This window comes from Tachyglossus aculeatus, chromosome 1 (assembly GCF_015852505.1).
Source record: "Tachyglossus aculeatus isolate mTacAcu1 chromosome 1, mTacAcu1.pri, whole genome shotgun sequence".
In the NCBI taxonomy this organism is placed as follows: domain Eukaryota; kingdom Metazoa; phylum Chordata; class Mammalia; order Monotremata; family Tachyglossidae; genus Tachyglossus; species Tachyglossus aculeatus.
The window spans coordinates 146,973,287-146,996,367 of NC_052066.1; the positions used below are offsets into that span (position 1 = coordinate 146,973,287).

Consider the following 23,081-nt stretch of genomic DNA (forward strand, 5'->3'; position numbering starts at 1 on the left):
AGAGCTTTAAACTAGCAAAGACAAACCCCTTCATAAGGTACTCTGCAAGGCTTGGGTGGAAAAAAGCTTAGTTTGGGCTTTAGTCATTCAAAAGGATGACACTCTCTGGGGCTGTTGGACCCTTTATTTTCCAGAGGTCAAAGAGGTCGCACTTCCTGATAAATCGCTGGTGCCTATCATGATGGTGGCGACAGTTTTAGACTGGATGGGTCTGACTGGGATGAAGTGGTCTCGGGCTTATGACTATTTAAACCCGGTGTCCAGAAACTGGAAACTAATGTCGTGTGAGATTTCAAGAGATGTCAGTGAAATGCTTAAAATTATTGTTAATGAAATAAAAGCTGGAAGCTTGATTTAACTTTTCACTTTATGCCAATGTTTATAAGTAGCATACTCCAACACACCTCAGTCTCAATAAGGAATTTTTTTTCCGGTAGAAAAGTCCATTTGGGGCCTGGAATTGCTTGGGCCATCGCAAATACCCTAACAATAACAGGGACAGTTAATTAATCAATCAATCAATCAATCAATCGTATTTATTGAGCGCTTACTATGTGCAGAGCACTGTACTAAGCGCTTGTTAGTCGCGGCTGTATTGGTAATAATCACTTGCCAGTGACCCTGCCTCTAGACCCAGGGAATCTGGCAGCAGCTCATCTGCTTGAGTGACTCAAACTCACCCACTTTCCCCTCTCCTACCACACCCCAGGTGTCCACTATAGTCTCCAGAATCCAGGCGGACTGCATGGTCGGGGGCCAGGGGAACACAGGGCAGACACCCAAACTGAGGTGGATTTGTTATTTTGCCATCCAACCAATCAGTGATATTTACTGAACAGAGCCCCTGACCCACAGGCTTATTGCTGATCCTAGTTTTGTTTTGCTTTTTAAGGCATTCCCTCGAATAATTTGAATAATAGCGTCAAATGGGGCTACTTAATCATGAAACTGAAAGGGTTAATAATCATAATAATAGTGGTATTTGTCAAGCACTATGTGCTAGGGTAGATACAAGATAATCAGGTTGGACACAGTCCCTATCCCACATAGGGCTCACAGTCTTAATCCTCATTTTACACTTGTGGGAACTGAAGCCCAGAGAAGTGATCTGCCCAAGGTCCCACAGCAGACACATGGTGGAGTCAGGATTAGAACCCAGGTCCTTCTGACTCCCAGGACTGTGCTCTATCCATTAGGCCATGCTGCTTCTCAAGGGTTCCAGAATGTCAATCAATTGTACTTAATGAGCGCTTACCATGTGCAGAGCACTGTACTAAACTGCTCCAGCCCTCTGCCATCAGGTAGGTGAATGATAAAATGCCTTTGTGATGACCTCTTTTCCCTATTCCGTATTCATGGTGCTTACCTTTTGGCTCCTTTAGATATTAACTTTGCCCTATTTCCTACTGAATTTTATCCTGCTGTTGTAGGACTCTTTCTCTAATTATTAGGGTCACGTTGAATTTTGCCCCTGTACTCCACCCTGCCCAACTGAGAAAATAGTCTTTGAAGACGATCACAGTGCCTCCTCTCCCAACTCCCTTTTACTGAATTCCATCCAAGGATCAGACACAAGCCAATTTTTATCTCCTGTCCATCTTTCTGGCAACAGATGTCTCATCCTTAGAAGCACAAATTTTCCGTGTGCTCATGAAAAATAAATAGGCTTTCCAGGGAGAAACTATGCCACCTCAAAAACGTAGCTCCTGCCTTCACTGAGCTGAAATTTCAAGGGTAGTAATGCTTATCTTTCCCTCTCTCTAATCCATTATGAAAAGCCCAGAAATCAGAGAAATGGTTAACTTGTCCCGCTGCGGAAAAACAGACAGCAGGGGACAATACTGAAAAATCTGGGAGTCTAGTTCAGTTTTGATTCACTGATCTTAGACAAGTAACTTGGTTCGGTGCCTGGCACATAGTAGGCATTTAACAAATACCATTGTTTTAAAAAAGTAGCTTAAAACATCAATGCCTCCACCCTCATCTGAATTCTGTATCAGTTCCAGCTACTTTCCCATCGAACACTCACAAGATCCAGTAGGGAAATACCTTAGTTTTTTTTTTTCTTTTACCCACAGAAGACACTGCCAGTACAGGCCGAACAACTGTCAAAATGTAGTAAACTAGCCTGGGTTGGTGGTGGAGGAGGAGGTGAGGAGTGGGGAGTCGATGGTATCAAGGAAAAGTGCAATACTGTTCGCAGCAACTCAGCAAAAGCTTATGATTTTAAAATGTAGGACATAGTGGAAGTCCTCAGTGATTTTGGCTGTAACATTACTGCCATTAATGGACACAGGATATAAAAGTAGTACACATCTTAGAAATGAGGTGTTCTTTACAAATAAGTTAAAAGATTCCTCTTTCAGTCCTCATATTAGAAAAATATACATTAATTGAAATAGATCACCATCTCCAGATAAATCTACAGTACTTTATGAGTCCGGTTCCATTGCCCCGTGGGAGATCAAAATGCCTCGACCCTGATTGTCGGCCTCCACTGCCAGTAACGCCTCCACCGTTTCTAAAGGAACCCCACCGGGCGTTTGGATGTGCATAGCGGTACCGTCGGCTTGGGTGACGATGACGATCCCGTCCGTCTGAGACACAACTGTCCCCGGATGGGACAGGAGGAGCCCGTCTGAAGTTTGAATAAAGATCCGCTCGTGTTCCTGAGGCAACAATTCGCGGCTCTCGCCGGCGGCAATTTCAAATGCCACGGTTTCATCTACGGCAACGATGCTCCCACCTCGTTCCTCAATCCCACAGGGTAGCCGGTTCAAGGTTTTGTCGGCAGGGTCGAGGTTCCCTTGAGGCAGGCCCGGCCCTTCCGCTCCGGGAGCGTCCTGCGGTTCCGAGAGAGTCCTGTATGGATGGTCTAGTGGCACCAGGTTCATGGATAAAACTTTTTCAAGCTGCTGGGCCTGATGAGCCTCGTTCACCTCCTTACCCTGATCAGGATGTTCACAGTTAGCACAGTATTCCTGGCTCTCCCTCCCATCGCGCACCTCCTCGCTCCTCGAGCTGTCGCTTTTTGGAAGATCCACCGGCCCACCTGATGTTTCGACGCCAGAGGAGTCGGAAGCGGCGAGTCGGCCCGATGCGTTCGGGTCTGGAGAGTGTGCTGGAACTATTTCTTCTTGTAATTCTAACGTCTGGTCATGGGCCACGGGGCCTGGACTTCCTACCTGAGCTTCTAAGTCAGCCAAAACTGAAATCTGCTGTGTAGTCTGTAACATCGTTTCCCCGGCATCAGAAAGCCTCGCGCCACGAGGCTCTTCGGAAGACTGAGGTGTACTCCCGTGTAGTTGGCTGAAACCTAAGCAGGGTAGAAAACTCACATGAACGCACATGTATGTTATAATCCCCGAGTTTGGCATATTTGATGGGCAGTGGTTGCGATGGTTTTTAGTTTGAAGTCATATTTGCTAAAGCAATAATGCCATTTTGCATGCAATGACAAGGGGAGGATGAGCAGGCTCAACGTCTAAACGTGGGTGCCGCAGCAGGAAAAAAACAGCAACAGGAAAAGGCAAAAGACAAAAACTAATTCAGGGTTCTTCGTAAACCAAAGTCCCTAAAATAAATAAATAAATCTGCAAATGGGCAGAGCATAGCATAGCAAAGTGTTGCCTAGCAGAGCGTTTTCTCCCGGCTCCCAGATTTTCTCTAAATTTCAGGTGCTTAATTCAAAGCCGGATTCTGTTCACTTCCCAACAATGGAGCTACACACTCTTCTAATTGGGAGAAATAAATTTATTCTCGGGAGGCGGGATTTTGAAGCTTAAAGGGGACCTAAGACTTCCTCTAGACTGTAAACTCATTGTGGGCAGGGAATGTGTCTACCAACTCTGTTGCACTGTACTCCCTCAAGCCTTTACTACACTGCTCTGCACAAAGCGCTCAATAAATACTACTGATTGCTAAGAAATTTGGGCTGATTTCTATGAGCAATAACTACTGAACTTTGGAGAGGTCTAGACCTAATCAAGTTTGGATTAGAGGAAAGTCAGGCAATATTTAACATCACAGGAGGACTAAGATTAGCCTTAAGACAGTGGGGCAAAGCATCACTAGTTGATTACACAAGAGAAATCATTTAATTACAGTAAACCTTGGTTATAAAGGCCCAAAAATCCATGTTACTGTAAATTAGTTCCAATCTAAATTACAGAGTAACTGCCCTGACAGAAAAGTAACACGGCCTAATGGAAAGAATATAGGCCTGGGACTCAAAGGACCTGGGTTCTACTTTGGGCAAGTCACTTTATTTCTCTTTGCCTCAGTGACCTCATCTGTAAAATGGAGATTAAATCCTCTTCCCTCCAATTTAGACTGTGAGCCTCAAGGGGTACAAGGATTGGGTCCACCCTGATTATGTTGTATCTACTCCAGCACTTAGTAAAGTGTCTGGCACATAGTAAGCTCTTGACCAGGACCACAAAAAAAGTAAAGGGGAAAAAAAATCCCTATCAAATACAGAGTAATAGATACCCCCCCCTAAGGGCTTGCAGGGACAGGGCAGTTTAGAAGAGGTCACTGATAAGTCAAAGGCAAATCCCAGGAGGCGAAATGGCCCTTTCAATTAAAAAACCCAAGATTATGTTGCGTGGCTCAGTGGAAAGAGCACGGGCTTGGGAGGCAGAGGTCGTGGGTTCTAATCCTACCTCTGCCACTTAGCTGTGTGACTTTGGGCAAGTCACTTCACTTCTCTGGGCCTCAGTTACCTCATCTGTAAAATGGAGATTAAGACTGTGAGCCCCTCGTGGGACAACCTGATCACCTTGTACCCCTCCCCAGCGCCTAGAACAGTGCTTTGCACATAGTAAGCGCTTAACAAATGCCATCATCGTTATTATTATTATAATGTACAGACTAGTCTGATATTCCAGTAGAACCCTCTGGAGAATAATTCCCAAACTGCTGTGTAATAATAACCGGGTCTGGGGCGAGTCAAAACAAAAATAAGCCTTTTCCTCCACTGGCTTTTGAATTTTCAACTAGAACTCCACAGACGGTCTTTCACACATGGATAAATGGTGCCAAAGGCCGCTAAGCCATGAGGTCCCTTAGCTGTAAATTTTTGAAAAAAGTTTGTTTACCCTCTTTTGCAACAGGTGAGTACACTTGCAGACTTGTCTCTGTTGGTCCATCATGACTAACGTGACCTCCAGTTTGGCGCTGATCAACTCGGACTCTCTTCACAGGGGCTACCGTTTCCTCTGGCGTCTGTGAATAAAAGACTCAATTCACTCAAGTGGGAGCGGACGTTTTGGGACGTTACAGTCTAAAACATTCACTCATCAAGCGCGTTTTGGCTGAGAAGAAAAGCACACACCTCATTTCCTCGCTTTTGCTGGCCGCTTTCTGCGGACCCTTCCTCAGCTGCTGGGTGAACTGATGTGCCTTCCATCTGCGCCTCTTGCTGTCTCAGAAGTTCTTCTGTAATTCCTAGGGACTCGGCAACCTAGAAGGAGTTGGGAAAACAAGCATGACATCAATTCAGCTCAAATATAAAAAGAGAATCCTCACTATCAAGTACCTAGAGTTCATTCTGGAAGATAAGTAGCTCTGCAACTTGTAAGAGTTAAGGCAAATACCGCATTAGATGGAGTACTAACGGAGGAAGTTGACGGATCATCTTCAATACTAAATCGCTGTGTTAGCAGCCAAGTTAAAAGAGGACACTGTCAAGGTTCTTCCATGACTTTAAAATAAAGCTTTCCTCCTTAGTAGTAGGCTAATATTAGTCATAATAATTGTGGTATTTGTTAAGTGCTTACTATGTGCCAGGCACTGTTCTAAGCGCTGGGGAACTCGTAAGAATTAAGGCAAATACCACATTAGTTGAAGTACTAATGGGGAAGTTGATGGATCATCTTCAATACTAAATCGCTGTGTTAGCAGCCAAGTTTAAGAGAGGACACTGTTAAGGTTCTTCCATGGCTTTAAAATAAAGCTTTCCTCCTTAGTAGTAGGCTAATATTAATAATAATAATTGTGGTATTTGTTAAGCGCTTACTATGTGTCAGGCACTGTTCTAAGCGCTGGGGAACTCGTAAGAATTAAGGCAAATACCGCATTAGTTGAAGTACTAATGGGGAAGTTGATGGATCGTCTTCAATACTAAATCGCTGTGTTAGCAGCCAAGTTTAAAAGAGGACACTGTTAAGGTTCTTCCATGACTTTAAAATAAAGCTTTCCTCCTTAGTAGTAGGCTAATATTAATCATAATAATTGTGGTATTTGTTAAGTGCTTACTACGTGCCAGGCACTGTTCTAAGCGCTGGGGAAGATACAAGGTGATCAGGTTAGACACAGCCCGTGTCCCTCACGGGGCTCATAATCTTTATCCCCATTTTACAGATGAGGTAACTGAGGCACAGAGAAGTTAAATGACTTGCCTAAGGCCACACAGCAGACATGTGGCAGAGCCAGGATTAGAACCCACAACTCCCAGGCCCATGCTTTTTCCACTAGGCCATGCTGCTTCTAAAGTTAGTTTAAAATTAAGGTAGCGTTCTTAGCAATTCCTTCTCCCCTTTTGGACTTTCTCTGATTTATTTCATTCTAAGTGCTCATGTGTTCTCAGCTAGCAGAATCATTTTTCTCAGTGTGGGAGGGGGTGGGGGAAGGTTACACAGATGCTTCAGGAAAATCAAAGAAAATGAAAAGGAGGCCAAGGGTCATCCAAGGGTGGACCTACCAACAGTGTCCCCTTAAAAACTGATGCAATTTCGTATCGCCAAAGAGGGCACTTCATTGTTGGGCCACCTATAAAAGATGGGATTTAGACGGACGTTGGTACACCCTACCGTTGCAGCCTAGGAAATTTTAAGGAAAATCGGGAGGGAGCAAGTCTGTTTGACTTACTCTGAAAAGAGGCCAGAGTTACATGGCTGGACTCTTGAGAAATGCTTTCTTATGATACAAAAAGACCATTTCTGCCAATAACATCATTAGAACAGTGCTTGCACATAGTAAGCGCTTAATAAATGCCATTATTATTATTATTATTATTATTATTATTATTATCAACAATACTGGGGGTCCATTTGTGCCAAGTGCTACACAAAGCGTGTGCTTGGGGACAATATTGAAGTTTAGGACATAGTCCCATCCTATGGGGAGCCTGCAATCTAATGTGGAAGAGAGATCGGGGTGGTGGAGGGGGTGGTGGTGAGGCAGAAGTGAGGGAAGGCTTTCCAGAACAGGAGAGGAAGAGGAAGAGGAAGGATAGGAAGAGCTGAATGAGTAACCAATGAGGTTTTGGGATCTTCCTGGCAAAAAAGTTCACACATTACCCAACCCAAAGGCAGTTATTAAAACATACCTAGCAATACAGCGACATCAGGATTTCTTAAACTTAAATCATTTCCGACGTGACCGCTGTTGGGACTAGCTTCCTGTTCCGACAACCAAAGCGAAGACTTTTTTAAAACTACAACTCCAAAATCCCCCTTTCCTGTGGGTGCTATGCCAATACCTCATTATTGATTATTTCCAGGGGCTTCTGAAAACTCGTGATAGAATTACTGAAGTGGTCCTGACACATTTTCTTAATCATTTTGTGCAACTCTTCAAATTCTTTATACACATCTGCAAAAAATGGCTTGGCTGAATGATGTCTTTCAACCTAGGAGAACAGAAACAAGAAATCGAACAGTTAAGACAAGCGTGTAAAATACACCAATAATTAAGCTAACAAAATTGCCACCCAGTCCTGGCAGTTTCTCAACACTGAGCACTTCACTGGTTTTCACTCATACGCTTTACGAAACTATCAGCCATGGCTATGGAAAGCCTGGACAGCTTGCAGCATTCAGTTACCTGAGATAATCCAGGCATGAAAATAAGAAATTGTTCAGCCACTTATCCGTCTTCCCAGAACTTCTTCAACTGTAAGCGCTTAGTACAGTGCTAAGCGCTTAGTACAGTGCTCTGCACACAGTAAGCGCTCAATAAATATGATTGATTGATTGTAAGTGGAGCTAGTAGGCAAGGGGGGCAAGCCAGGAGAAAGAGGGGTGGTGAAAGCAGGCTGAGAAGCAGTAAGGTTTAGCAGATAGAGTATGGGCCTAAGAGTCTAAAGGACCTGGGTTCTAATCCCAGATAATAATAATAATAATAATAATAATGGCATTTATTAAGCGCTTACTACGTGCAAAGCACTGTTCTAAGCACTGGGGTACAGAGTAATCAAGTTGTCCCACATGGTGCTCACAGACTTAATCCCCATTTTACAGATGAGGTAACTGAGGCCCAGAGAAGTGAAGCGACTTGCCCAAAGTCACACAGCTGACAAGTGGCGGAGCCAGGATTTGAACCCACGACCTCTGACTCCAAAGCCCAGGCTCTTTCCACTGAGCCACGCTGCTTCTACCACATGTTAGCTTGTATCCACTACGTTAGCTTGTATCTACGCCAGTGCTTAGAACAGTGCTGGACACATAGTAAGCGCATAACAAGTGGTATTATTATTATTATTATTATTATTATTATTATTATTATTATTACAGCAGCTATTGTGAAGCCAAAGCTGTGGCTTCATTCCTTTCCCCCAGGGTCAAAACAGTCACAGAGCCCAGACACTTGGGCACCCTTCCAATCTGCAAGCCTGGGTCCAGAATATGGCTCGTACTCAAATCCACGGATGCATTTCACCGGACCAATCGATCAATTGTATTTACTGTAGGGAGGCAGCGGGGCTCAGTGAAAAGAGCGCGGGCTTTGGAGTCAGAGGTCATCGGTTCAAATCCCGGCTCCACCGCTTGTCAGCTGTGTGACTCTGGGCAAGTCACTTAACTTCTCTGTGCCTCAGTTACCTCATCTGTAAAATGGGGATTAAGACTGTGAGCCCCACGTGGGACCACCTGATCACCTTGTAAACTCCCCAGCACTTAGAGCAGTGCTTTGCACACAGTAAGAACTTAATAAATGCCATTATTATTATAATTACTGCACACCTACTATGTGCAAGCCACTGTACTAGGCGCTTGGGAGAATACAAGGTAACAGAGTTGGAAGACACGTTCCCAGCCCACAGAGAGCTTACGGTCTAGGGGAGACAGGTATTTATATAAAGAAATAAATTACAGATATGTGCATAAGTGCTGTGGGGCTGAGGGAGGGGTGAATAAAGGGTGCAAATCCTAGCGCAAGGGTGAAGCAGAAGGGAGTGGGAAAGACAAATTGAGGCCTCCTGGAGGAGATGTTCTTTAGAATGGGAAGCATTCCAACTTTTCTTTTTATTTTTAAATAAATACCATTACCAACCCGTAAATAAATCCGGATTTACGTTTAAGATGAATATTCACCTTCATCAGAAGAAACTCATACACAGTTATGAGTTTTGTGAGGCGGGGTAGAGCCAGCTCCATTAAATCGTCGTCATCACATTGCTGGAACAACTACCAAAAGACAAGAAATCCAGGTTTTGAAAACCTTGTAGGAACTTCCACCTATCTAACACTGGTGAGACCGTTTTACTTTATTATTTCAATCAAGAAAAGATGATTTAAAAAATAACCTGATGCTTTTTGTAAACAGATTCAACATACAAGTATTTCACAGGAATGAATAACTGAATTACCATGTCCAATTCTGGACTTCACAACATAAGGAGGACGGAGCATTTTGAAGGCAACTCACTGAGAAACCCGGAAGGTATGAAAACTAAGGCCTAATATTAGTGGTATTTGTAAAGCAATTTCTGTGTGCCAAACACTACTAAGCACTGGGGTAGACACAAGATAATCATGTCAGACCCAGTCCCTCATCAGGCTCGCAGCCTTTGTAGGAGGGAGGGCTGGTATTGAATCCCCATTTGACGGATGAGGAAACTGAGGCCCAGAGAAGTTAAGTGAGGTGAGTGGCAGAGCCAGAATTAGATCCCAAGAATTAGATCCTCTCCCCCTCGTCCCCCTCTCCATCCCCCCATCTTACCTCCTTCCCTTCCCCACAGCACCTGTATATATGTATGTTTGTACATATTTATTACTCTATTTATTACTCTATTTATTTATTTTATTTGTACATATCTATCCTATTTATTTTATTTTGTTAGTATGCTTGGTTTTGTTCTCTGTCTCCCCCTTTTAGACTGTGAGCCCCCTGTTGGGTAGGGACTGTCTCTATTGCCAATTTGTACTTCCCAAGCGCTTAGTACAGTGCTCTGCACACAGTAAGCGCTCAATAAATACGATTGATGATGATGATGATGACCCCAAGTCCTCTGACTCCTAGATCCTTTCCACTAGGTCATTCTGCTTCCCCAAGACCTAGAGCTTATGAACTTCCTTACCCCATCCTTTGCCCTCAGGCATATTTGGGTACTCAATTATTTCTTTTGACCACTCAACTTTTATGTTTGTCTTCCACTTAAGAGTGTGTGCTCTTTGAGGGCAGGAAACCTGTCACTTCTTTATTCTCTTCTCCCCAAACACCTAGAATAATGCTCCGCACCAAGTGGGTGCTCAATAAATGCTATTGCTAGTACTACTTAGGAAGATGTGTAGAACTGCCTGGGAGTATTCAGACAGGAGCCCCCTTTTTCCTCTCCTCCTCCCCATCCCCCCGCCCTACCTCCTTCCCCTCCCCACAGCACCTGTATATATGTTTGTACAGATTTATTACTCTATTTATTTTACTTGAACATATTTACTATTCTATTTATTTTGTTAATGATGTGCATTCAGCTTTAATTCTATTTGTTCTGACGAATTGACACCTGTCCACATGTTTTGTCTTGTTGTCTGTCTCCCCCTTCTAGACTGTGAGCCTGCTGTTTGGTAGGGGCCGTCTCTATATTTTGCCAACTTGTACTTCCCAAGTGCTTAGTACAGTGCTCTGCACATAGTAAGCGCTCAATAAATACAATTGAATGAATGAATGAAAGGAGAAGCTACGGGTGAGAAGGGATTGACTAGTGCTTCCGATAATATGAAAGACTCACCCAGAAGATAATAATAATAATAATAACAATAATAATAATAATGGCATTTGTTAAGCGCTTACTGTGTGCAAAGCACTGTTCTAAGCACTGGGGAGGATACAAGGTGATCAGGTTGCCCCACGTGGGGCTCACAGTCTTAGTCCCCATTTTACAGATGAGGTAACTGAGGCTCAGAAGTGAAGTATATATGTATATATGTTTGTTCACCTGTTCACCTGTACATATGTATGTATGTTTGTACATATTTATTACTCTATTTATTTTACTTGTACATATCTATTCTATTTATTTTATTTTGTTAGTATGTTTGGTTTTGTTCTCTGTCTCCCCCTTTTAGACTGTGAGCCCACTGTTGGGTAGGGACTGTCTCTATATGTTGCCAATTTGTACTTCCCAAGCGCTTAGTACAGTGCTCTGCACACAGTAAGCACTCAATAAATACGATGGATGATGATGATGAAGTGACTTGCCCAAGGTCACACAGCAGGCATGTGGCGGGGCCGGGATTCAAACCCATGACTTCCGACTCCAAAGCCCGGGCTCTTTCCGCTGAGCCACGCTGCTTCTCATCAGTTCTCATCATCATCATCAATCGTATTTATTGAGCGCTTACTATGTGCAGACCACTGTACTAAGCGCTTGGGAAGTACAAATTGGCAACATATAGAGACAGTCCCTACCCAACAGTGGGCTCACGGTCTAAAAGGGGGAGACAGACAACAAAACCAAACATACTAACAAAATAAAAAAGTTATGAACTGATCTCCCCTGACGGCAGTGCATGGAAACGGCCTTGCACTGCTGCAGGAAGGATTCGGATTCAAAAGAAGCAAAATAATAAAGGGATGGCTCGCAACTGCCTTTTTCTCCATGTCCTTAGATGAGGATGATATAAAAATGGGACTGCTAGAAGGTGGCCGGATGGCATGGCAGAATCTTATACAACCTAGATGTGCTGCCACCCGAGTCCGTGCCCTTGCCTGGTTTGGCACAGTGCCACGCACGGCACAGATATTTCGCTGCCGGGGAAAAAAGGTGGCCACCCCTTCCCATTCCCCGTGCCATCATTCATTTGATCGTATTTACTGAGCACTTATTGTGTGCTGAGCACTGTCCTAAGCGCTTGGAAAGGACAATCCGGCAACAAATAGAGACAAGCCGCTGCCACCCGAGTCCGTGCCCTTGCCTGGTTTGGCACAGTGCCACGCACGGCACAGATATTTCGCTGCCGGGGAAAAAAGGTGGCCACCCCTTCCCATTCCCCGTGCCATCATTCATTCATTCGATCGTATTTACTGAGCACTTATTGTGTGCTGAGCACTGTCCTAAGCGCTTGGAAAGGACAATCCGGCAACAAATAGAGACAAGCCCTACCCAACAACGGACTCAACAGTCTAGAAGGGGTAGACAGACAACAAAACAAGTAGACAGGCAACAATACCATCGATATAAATAAACAGAATTATAGACAGAGCAGCAGCGTGGCTCAATGGGAAAGAGCCCGGGCTTTGGAGTCAGAGGTCGTGGGTTCAAATCCCGGCTCCGCCGATTAGCTGTGTAACTTTGGGCAAGTCGCTTAACTTCTCTGGGCCTCAGTTACCTCATCTGTAAAATGGGGAGGAAGACGGTGAGCCCCCCCGTGGGGCAACCTGTTCACCCTGTAACCTCTCCAGCGCTTAGAACAGTGCTTTGCACATAGTAAGTGCTTAATAAATGCCATTATTATGTATACATCATTAATAAAATTAATGGAATAATAAAATAATCATACCCGACACAGCCAAAGTCGGTCTGAACGGCATTTCTCCCTTACTGTCAACAAGTTGGCTCTAATACCCCAACTTCTGCCCCACTGGTAACGCATCACAATCCTGCTGCTTCCATCTTAGGTTGGGAGAGGGGGACACATAGCCCTTGCCTACATCATCATCATCATCAAGCGTATTTATTGAGCGCTTACTATGTGCAGAGCACTGTGCAGAGCCTACACCATTTTGTGGGGCAAAGGAAGGGGAAGCTCACTCACTGTCCATCTGCCGCTGGCCTTGACAGGTTCTCCGCCAAACCAAAATAATACTAATAATAATGATGGCATTTATTAAGCGCTTACTATGTGCGAAGCACTGTTCTAAGCGCTGGGGAGGTTACAAGGTGATCAGGTTGTCCCATGGGGGGCTCACAGTCTTCGTCCCCATTTTACGGATGAGGTAACTGAGGCCCAGAGAAGTGAAGTGACTCGCCCAAAGTCACCCAGCTGACAATTGGCGGAGCCGGGTTTTGAACCCATGACCTCTGACTCCAAAGCCCAGGCTCTTTTCCACTGAGCCACGCTGCTTCTCTAGGGATTTGGTCCAAACTAGAAGTGAGCTCCACGGGCCAGCCCAGTGACAAATCATTCCAGTAGAAATCGAATTAGACCAGTTTAGATCAGGAAAATTTCAATTACCGAATAAAATCGTGTTTGGGTACTTTTGGAACCAATTTTGATCCACTGTGGGACCTTCTTTTTCAACCGATTTAGTCTCGCTGGCCTTGATTCAGATACCCAGTCGGGTGGAACCTCAGAAATTCAGATAATTGGCTGTAATACTGTACAGAATTGTGGCCGAATGGGAGACTCTTCAATTAGAGTTCAATATGCTATTTATTTATTTTACTTGCACATATCTATTCTATTTATTTTATTTTGTTAGTATGTTTGGTTTTGTTCTCTGTCTCCCCCTTTTTAGACTGTGAGCCCACTGCTGGGTAGGGACTGTCTCTATATGTTGCCAACTTGGACTTGGGAAAAATTTTTACCCCCCGTTTTCCAACCTCCTTCTGTACACATGGAGTTTAAGTGCTTCGAAATCTGTACCGGCAAGTAACTTTTGCTTGCAGTACTTGAGGACACAAGGCCACCGTAAGCAGTTACCATCACTAGTGGAGACAGAGGTCACGGGTTCAAATCCTGGCTCCGCCAATTGTCAGCTGTGTGACTTTGGGCAAGCCACTTCTCTGTGCCTCAGTTACCTCATCTGTAAAATGGGGATTAAGACTGTGAGCCCCCCCGTGGGACAACCTGATCACCATGTAACCTCCCCAGAGCTTAGAACGGTGCTTTGCACATAGTAAGCGCTTAATAAATGCCATCATTATTATTATTGTTGTTATTAGTGGGCTAGATCAATCTGCTATTGAGTGCCTACCAAAGCAGCGTGGGCTAGTGGGCAAAGCGTGGGCCCGGAAGTCAGAGGGACCTGGGTTCTAGTCCCGGCTCTGCCACCTGTCTGCTGTGTTACTTTGGGCGAGTCACTTCACTTGTGTGTGCCTCAGTCCTCTCACAGGTGAAATGGGGATTAACAATGTGAGCCCCATGTGGGACATGGACTGAGTCCAACATACATCTACCCCAGTGCTTAGAACAGTTCCTGACACATAGTAAGCACTTAACAAATACCATTAAAACCGCCCCCATTAAATCAATCCATCAATCGTATTTATTGAGCGCTTACTGTGTGCAGAGCACTGTACTAAGCGCTTGGGAAGTACAAGTTGGCAACATACAGAGACAGTCCCTACCCAGCAGTGGGCTCACAGTCTAAAAAGGGGGAGACAGAGAACAAAACCAAACATACTAACAAAATAAAATAAATAGAATAGATAGGTACAAGTAAAATAAATAAATAAATAGAGTAATAAATATGTACAAACATATATACAGGTGTTGTGGGGAAGGGAAGGAGGTAAGATGGGGGGAAGGGGAGGGGGACGAGGGGGAGGAGAGGGGGACGATCAAAATCTAATAATTTAATGGCCATCCAACTATGCTTGGATTTTTGATGATGCTCTACCAACTACTTGAAATATCACCTGGGTATTTTATTTTTAATTGCAGGTCGGTTTGGGGTATATGGGTCCTTCTCCAAACTAAACCCAGGTTTTGGAAATGACAAGATAGGTATGAGACGTACCTCCTTGAGTCTTGCTTTCCTCTTCACTACGGTCTGTTCTGCCGATGTGCCGGAAAGAGAATTCGGTCGGAAGCCCGAACATCTCTGCTTCCTACGGGTACTTTGCCGCCCGCGCCTTTTAGCTCCTCTGGATTTTCCCGACCCCCGAGTCACGTGGCTTCCGTTTTCCTGACCCGGCTCCGATAACAATCCAACATCTGCAGATTTGCTCATCTGAATGAGTGTAACACAAAAAATGCATCATACTTTAACCCCCCCACCACAATAAATGTTAATACGGGAAAACGTCAGATCAAAACGGAACACTTAACATCAATTGTAGTTACAATGCATTTCTCCCTAAGCCCAACCAGAACTCATGCTTTGCATATACCCCACAACAATGGCTCTTGTTTCTACACAGCTCCCTCTCTTCTGTCATCTTCTTTTAACAGAGCCTTTAAATGTCGATCTCAACCCTGAATCTCTGGCTCGGTCTGGCTTCTTTCATTGGTGTGTATTTTCCCAATCCCTTGGCTGGACCCACATCCGGCAAGCTTTTGAGGTGCAGGTCAGCGGTGGCCTGAATCCTAACGAATATCCAAGCTAGATGAATCCTGTACCCGACGACACCCTAATGATTTTCACGGCGGAGTTTACAAGGGCGAAGGTCGCCAGACTACCTTCTTCACCCAGAGGCGAACGCTGACGCAACCCACGGCCTCATGTTTCTGGATTAACGAGAAATTCGAAAGCTGTAAATGAATCCGACACATTCACAAAGATAATCAGAAATGGACTCAAGGAAAGAAGAGAAGGAAGCAGGGAGTTTAGTGCAAAACAAACCCAAGGAGGTAGCCTCTGGTGGTGTGTTACATTGATTAAATACATCAAAACAGAAATATGATTTATCAGATTCGTTTCCAACTGTAGTTCTAGAGGATACTGCGCCATCTTAAACTTTCACAAAAGAATATTGTATAATCTGGGCTTTTTTCTAGCTTTTTCATTTTGCCACCAGCCAAATTTCCCACTACCACAAGCTCAGGATTTTCTTACCTAGAAGCACCACTGCAATTAGCACCCTGCTCTCCACCCAGACACTTAGCAAAGGTTTCAATCAACAAAATCACTGGTCCCCAAAGAACTGCTTTGGGCCCATGCAATCATCATCATCATCATCAATCGCATTTATTGAGCGCTTACTATGTGCAGAGCACTGTACTAAGCGCTTGGGAAGTACAAATTGGCAACATATAGAGACAGTCCCTACCCAACAGTGGGCTCATGCAATTTCTGTTCTGATCAGACTAAAGTCGAAGGGTTGAGCGAATGTGTCTCAAACACTTCCTCCGCACCTACAGAGAGGAACGGTCAAGATTAAATCTTCACGACCATCTTAGGTCGCATCTTTTCAGTTGCCTGATGTTAGCCTGGTTTCCACCAGCCCACAGTTCGTCCTGGGAAAATCTTACACTCTTCATTTAACGCTCAGGCGGTACATCATTTCTACCTAGAACCGAATTCAGCTACCCGGCTGAGGATGGACGGTGTTAAAAAGTCTGTAATTCCGTCCTGACCGTGAGACGTGAAACAGTCACGCACAAAGAAAAGTTACCTGTTGCCCACTCGGGGTGGGGTCTGGCTCCGTCGCCCAGCCGGGGTGCGGACCTTCAATACTGGCAACGGCTGAAATTGGAGGGCATTTGGCGGGCATTTGGCTAGCGACTCCCATCCTCTCTGAGTTCTCCTGCTCCAGGAGTCCGTTGGGTTTATCTGAAGGGAACACTCTGGGCAATAAAGCCTCCAGCTGCCCGTGACTCGGATTGAGTTTATAATGGCGTGCCAGTCCTCCTTTCCCGATGTACGACTTTTCACAAAACTGACACTTGAAGGCTTTGGGCCTCAGGTAACAACCAGGAGGGCTAAACAAGGCATCCTTTCCCCTGTCCCTTCTGTCCTCTTCCTCTTCCACGCTTAGTTCTGAATAGTCATCAGAGTCTGACGGGTGCCCGTCAGCCAGATCTTCAGTTTTGATGAATTTGTAATCCCGGGCTTTATATTTCGGAGGCCGAGAGATCCTCCCCGAACGGGTTTTCACTTTTAGAGACCTCTTGAGCTTTTCGGTGTGTTTTTCTTTCAGGTTAGGAACGAGTGAATCCGCTGAACTGGATAAAACCGAGGGACTAATGGGGGTCTCAGCAGGAGACACAGGAGCCAACACAATTCTTTGACCGTTCAGGAACTTGGGTGCCGTGATCTTCTTCACAGAAACGGGTCCAAGAGGGGGCAGGGGCTTCTGCACGAGAAGCTGAAGGGAAGGGTTCGCTGAGCTATTTAATAAATACTGTTGCTGCCCAGTCCCTGTAATCGGCTCTATCCTAAGAATCTGAGGGTTAATAACACGGAGTCCCGATGGATTGGGATTCCAATGGAATGGCTGATTCAATGTTATCGTTTTAGGCTGGATTGCTGCAAGAGGTGGCATAGGTCTTTCTTTTTCTTTCGCCTGGCCAGCTTTTACTTGGACCCGAATGGCTTCTAGTTGCTTTAGAATAAAAAGACAAAAGAATTAGGGTAAGCAGAGAGATACCATCGTGTTCAAAGTCAATGAAATGGATGACCAATCAATGGTATTTACTGCACGCATACTGTGCACTGTACTAAGCGCTTGGGAAAACACAACACAACCAGAGCTGGTAGCCGCACTATCTCCTCACAAGGAGCTTACAGTCTACAAGGGGAGAAAGGCACGAAAATTGATTACAGATAGGGGAAACCGTATATGAATGGTTACATAAGTACCACGGAGTGGGGTGAGTGTGACCTCACAGTACTAAACAATACATCAGATTTACATTCCGTCGGAACAAACAGAATTAAAGCTCGATGCTCATCATTAACAAAATAAATAGAAGTAAAATAAACTCAAGTAAAATAGAGTTGAACAGGAGGAGGTAAGTGTGGCTTTGTCCTGCCTAGTTTGGCAATGAAAAATACCCAAAGCCATTCTTTTTTAAAACCCAATCGGGTTTTAACTGATGACTTTTGTAGGGAATTTTCAAAGTCCTACTATCAATCAATCAATCGTATTTATTGAGCGCTTACTATGTGCAGAGCACTGTACTAAGCGCTTGGGAAGTACAAGTTGGCAACATATAGAGACAGTCCCTACCCAACAGTGGGCTCACAGTCTAAAAGGGGGAGACAGAGAACAAAACCAAACATACTAACAAAATAAAATAAATAGAATAGATATGTACAAGTAAAATAAATAAATAGAGTAATAAATATGTACACACATATATACATATATACAGGTGCTGTGGGGAAGGGAAGGAGGTAAGATGGGGGGATGGAGAGGGGGACGAGGGGGAGAGGAAGGAAGGGGCTCAGTCTGGGAAGGCCTCTTGGAGGAGGTGAACTCTCAGCAGGGCCTTGAAGGGAAGAAGAGAGCTAGCTTGGTCAAGAAGCCTCCTCTGACTAACGCCATTTCCAAACCCTATTCCCCCTCTCTTCGCCTATGGATTTGGGTCTGAACCCCATAAGCACAATCATCTTCTTTCCTTCCACAGCACTTATGTACATCTCCTTGTACTCTGCCGTTTCCCCAGTTTGTAATTTTTTTAAATATGCCTTTCCCCTTAAGGGCGGGGATCAAGGGATTAAGGCCTCTCCCCGGCCCTAAGTACCCTGCTCTGCATAATAAGCGCTCAATCAGTACCACCGATTGAGTTTTGCCCTCTCCCATTTACACCCTGAGGGTCTCATTTACATGATTTGAGGCAAGAGGTGGGGGGTAACTCCTGAACCCCCAAAATAAGACTCGTCTCAACTTCCCTCTCTCCAACGTGGCCCGGAGGACCTCTGCCACTTCCCTGCCACGTGAACTTGGGAAAAATGACATGTCTGGACCTCAGTTTCCCTCTCTGCAAAATGGGGGTTCAATACCTGTCCTTCCTCTTCCTTAGCCTGTGAGCCCCATGAGGGGCAGTGACTGTGTGGGGCCTAAGAGTTCAGTACAGTGCGTGGCACATGGAGTAAGTATAAGCACTGAGCAAGTACCATAGTGAAGAGGGAACTCCGGGGAGGGCCATAAAGTCAAGCTCAGAAGGATCTGGGTTCTAATTCCGCCTCTGCCACTTGTCTGCTTTGTGACCGTGGATGAGTCACTTAATTTCTCTGTGCCTCAGTTCCCTCCTCTGTAAAATGAGGGTTAAGACTGTGAGCCCTATGTGGGACAGGGACTGTGTCCACTTGGTTTTTTTAAAAAATAATAATAATAATGACAGTATTTGTGAAGCACTTAACCATTCATTCAATCGTATTTATTGAGTGCTTACTGTGTGCAGAGCACTGTTCTAATAATAATAATAATAATGATGGTATTTGTTAAGCGCTTACTATGTGCAAAGCACTGTTCTAAGCGCTAGGGAGGTCACAGGGTGATCAGGTTGTCCCACAGGGGGCTCACAGTTTTAATCCCCATTTTACAGATGAGGGAACTGAGGCCCAGAGAAGTTCAGTGGCTTGCCCAAAGTCACACAGCTGACAGTTGGCAGGACCGGGATTTGAACTCATGACCTCTGACTCCAAAGCCCCTGCTCTTTCCACTGAGCCACGCTGCTTCTCTACCATTCTCATCACCAAGCTGTCCCCCAGCAGGTCCCGCGGAGGAGGGGGTGGCAGCCTTACCTTAGAGAAGCGGCGTGGCTCGGTGGCAAGAGCCCGGGCTTGGGAGTCAGAGGCCCTGGGTTCTAATCCCGATTCCTCCACTTGTCAGCTGTGTGGCTTTGGGCAAGTCGGCGCTTAGAACAGCGCTTGGCACATAGTAAGCACTTAGCAAATACCATCATTATTATTAACTTCTCTGTGCCTCAGCTCCCTCATCTGTAAAATGGGGGTGAAGACTGTGAGCCCCCCCGTGGGGCAACCTGATCACCCTGGATCCTCCCAGTGCTTAAAATAGTGCTTGGCACATAGTAAGAGCTTAACAAATAATAATTATTATTATTATTACTGGGGCTCACAGTCTTAAACCGCATTTGACAGATGAGGGAACAGAGGCCCAGAGAAGTGAAGTGACTCGGCCAAAGTCACCCACCAGCTGACAAGTGGCTCCTTCCCCTCCCCACAGCACCTGCATATATGTTTGTACAGATTTATTACTCTATTTTACTTGTACATATTTCCTATTCTATTTATTTTTTGTTAATATGTTTTGTTGTCTGTCTCCCCCCTCTAGACTGTGAGCCCGCTATTAGGTAGGGACCGTCTCTCTATGTTGCCAACTTGCACTTCCCAAGCGCTTAGTCCAGTGCTCTGCACACAGTAAGCGCTCAATAAATACGAATGAATGAATGAGCCCACTGCTGGGTAGGGACCGTCTCTATATGTTGCCAACTTGTACTTCCCAAGCGCTTAGTCCAGCGCTCTGCACACTGTCAGCGCTCAATAAATACGACTGAATGAATGATGGAATGAATGAATGAAAGCGGCGGAGTCGGGAATTCGAACCCACGACCTGCCCGGGCTCTTCCCACTGAGCCTTGCAGGAGGCCTTCCCAGACTGAGTCCCCGCCTTACCTCCTTCCCTTCCCCACAGCACCTGTATATATGTATATATGTTTGTACATATTTATTACTCTATTTATTTTTCTTGTACATATCTATTCTATTTATTTTATTTTGTTAATATGTTCTGTCATCCCCCTGGCCTGGAATGCCCTCCCTCTGCCCACCCGCCAAGCTAGCTCTCTTCCTCCCTTCAAGGCCCTACTGAGAGCTCACCTCCTCCAGGAGGCCTTCCCAGGCTGAGCCCCCTCCTTCCTCTCCCCCTCTCCTCACCCCCCCTGCCTTACCTCCTTCCCCTCCCCACAACACCAGTATATATGTTTGTACGTATTCACTACTCTATTTTACTTGTACATATCTAGTCTATTGATTTTATTTTGTTAATATGTGTTGTTTTGTTGTCTGTCTCCCCCTTCTAGACTGTGAGCCCGCTGTCGGGTAGGGACCGTCTCTAGATGTTGCCAACTTGTCAATCAATCAATCAATCGTGTTTATTGAGCGCTTACTGTGTGCAGAGCACTGGACTAAGCGCTTGGGAAGTACAAGTTGGCAACATCTAGAGACGGTCCCTTCCCGACAGTGGGCTCACAGTGTAGAAGCGCTTGTCCTTCCCAAGCGCTTAGTCCAGTGGTCTGCACACAGTAAGCGCTCAATCAATACGATAACTGATTGATTGTCGGCCGTCGTTCTTCTCATTCATTCTTTCAATCGTATTTATTGAGCGCTTACTGTGTGCAGAGCACTGTACTAAGCGCTTGGGAAGTCCAAGTTGGCATCATATAAAGACGGTCCCTACCCAAAAGCGGGCTCAGTCTAGAAGGGAATGCTCATGTGGACTTTGAGCCCCATAGAAGACAGGGATAGTCTGACCTGATTCATTCATTCCTTTATTCAACCGCATTTATTGAGCGCTTACTGTGTGCAGAGCGCTTGGGAAGTCCAAGTTGGCAACATCTAGAGACGGTCCCTACCCAACAGTGGGCTCACAATCAATCAATCGTATTTATTGAGTGCTTACAGTGTGCAAAGCACTGGACTAAGCGCTTGGGAAGTACAAGTTGGCAACATCTAGAGGCGGCCCCGACCCAACAGCGGGCTCACAGTCTAGAAGGGGGGGACAGAGAACAAAACCAAACATATTAACAAAGTAAATGAGACAGAATAAATCTGTCCAAATAAAACAAGTCACAGTGGGCTCAGAATCAATCAATCGTATTTATTGAGCGCTCACAGTGTGCAGAGCACTGGACTAAGCGCTTGGGAAGTCCAAGTTGGCAACATCTAGAGACAATCCCGACCCAACAGTGGGCTCACAGTCTAGAAGGGGGAGACAGAGAACAAAACCAAACATACTAACAAAATAAAAATAGAATAGACATGTACAAGTAAAATAGAGTAATAAATATGTACAAACATAGATACATATATACAGGTGCTGTGGGGAAGGGCACGAGGGAAGACGGGGGGATGGAGAGGGGGACGAGGGGGAGAGGAAGGAAGGGGCTCAGTCTGGGAAGGCCTCCTGGAGGGGGTGAGCTCTCAGTAGGGCCTTGAAGGGAGGAAGAGAGCTAGCTTGGCGAATGGGAAGTCCAAGTTGGCAACATCTAGAGACGGTCCCGACCCAACAGTGGGCTCACAGTCTAGGGGGGGGGCGGGGGGGACAGAAAACAAAACCAAACATCTCAACAAAGTAAAAGTAGAGAAGCAGCGTGGCTCAGCGGAAAGAGCCCGGGCTTTGGAGTCAGAGGTGGTGGGTTCGAATCCCGGCTCCCCCGCACGTCTATCCGCGTGACCTTGGGCAAGTCACTTCACTTCTCGGAGCCTCAGTTCCCTCACCTGTCAAAGGGGGACGATGACTGTGAGGGGGCAACCTGATCACCTTGTATCACCCCCGGCGCTTAGAACCGTGCTTTGCACACAGTAAGCGCTTAACAGATGTCATTATTATTATAAAAGAGATAGAATAAATCTGTCCAAATAAAACAAGCGAATCAATGGAGTTCATCATCATCAATCGTATTTATTGAGCGCTTACTATGTGCAGAGCACTGTACTAAGCGCTTGGGAAGTCCAAATCGGCAACATCTAGAGACAGTCCCTACCCAACAGCGGGCTCACAGTCTAAAAGGGGGAGACAGAGAACAAAACCAAACCTACTAAGAAAATAAAATAAATAGAATAGCTACGTACAAGTAAAATAAATAGAGTAATAAACACGTACAAACATATATACCTATCTACTGGTGCCGTGGGGAAGGGAAGGAGGTAAGATGGGGGGGATGGAGAGGGGAACGAGGGGGAGAGGAAGGAAGGGGTTCAGTCTGGGAAGGCCTCCTGGAGGAGGTGAGCTCTCAGTAGGGCCTTGAAGGGAGGAAGAGAGCTAGCTTGGCGGATGGGAAGTCCAAGTTGGCAACATCTAGAGACGGCCCCTACCCAACAGTGGGCTCACAATCAATCATCAATCGTATTTATTGACCGCTTACAGTGTGCAGAGCACTGGACTAAGCGCTTGGGAAGTCCAAGTTGGCAACATCTAGAGACGGTCCCTACCCCACAGCGGGCTCCCAGTCTAAAAGGGGGAGACAGAGAACAAAACCAAACATACTAACAAAATAAAATACATA

The 23,081-nt window shown here is 45.4% G+C and overlaps 1 protein-coding gene across 1 annotated transcript; it reads right to left on the reverse strand.

The window, feature by feature from the left end:
- Positions 1–1,227: 1,227 nt before the first annotated feature.
- ZNF839 (zinc finger protein 839) lies at positions 1,228–17,372 on the reverse strand. The gene is made up of 7 exons (XM_038751920.1): positions 16,502–17,372; positions 14,905–15,117; positions 9,315–9,407; positions 7,484–7,633; positions 5,336–5,464; positions 5,100–5,226; positions 1,228–3,316 (listed from the first exon to the last, which is right to left on the reverse strand). Exons 1-7 carry the CDS (start codon positions 17,369–17,371, stop codon positions 2,433–2,435), a joined length of 2,466 nt encoding a protein of 821 aa, XP_038607848.1. The 5' UTR covers position 17,372; the 3' UTR covers positions 1,228–2,432.
- Between the last annotated feature and the right edge of the window lie 5,709 nt (positions 17,373–23,081).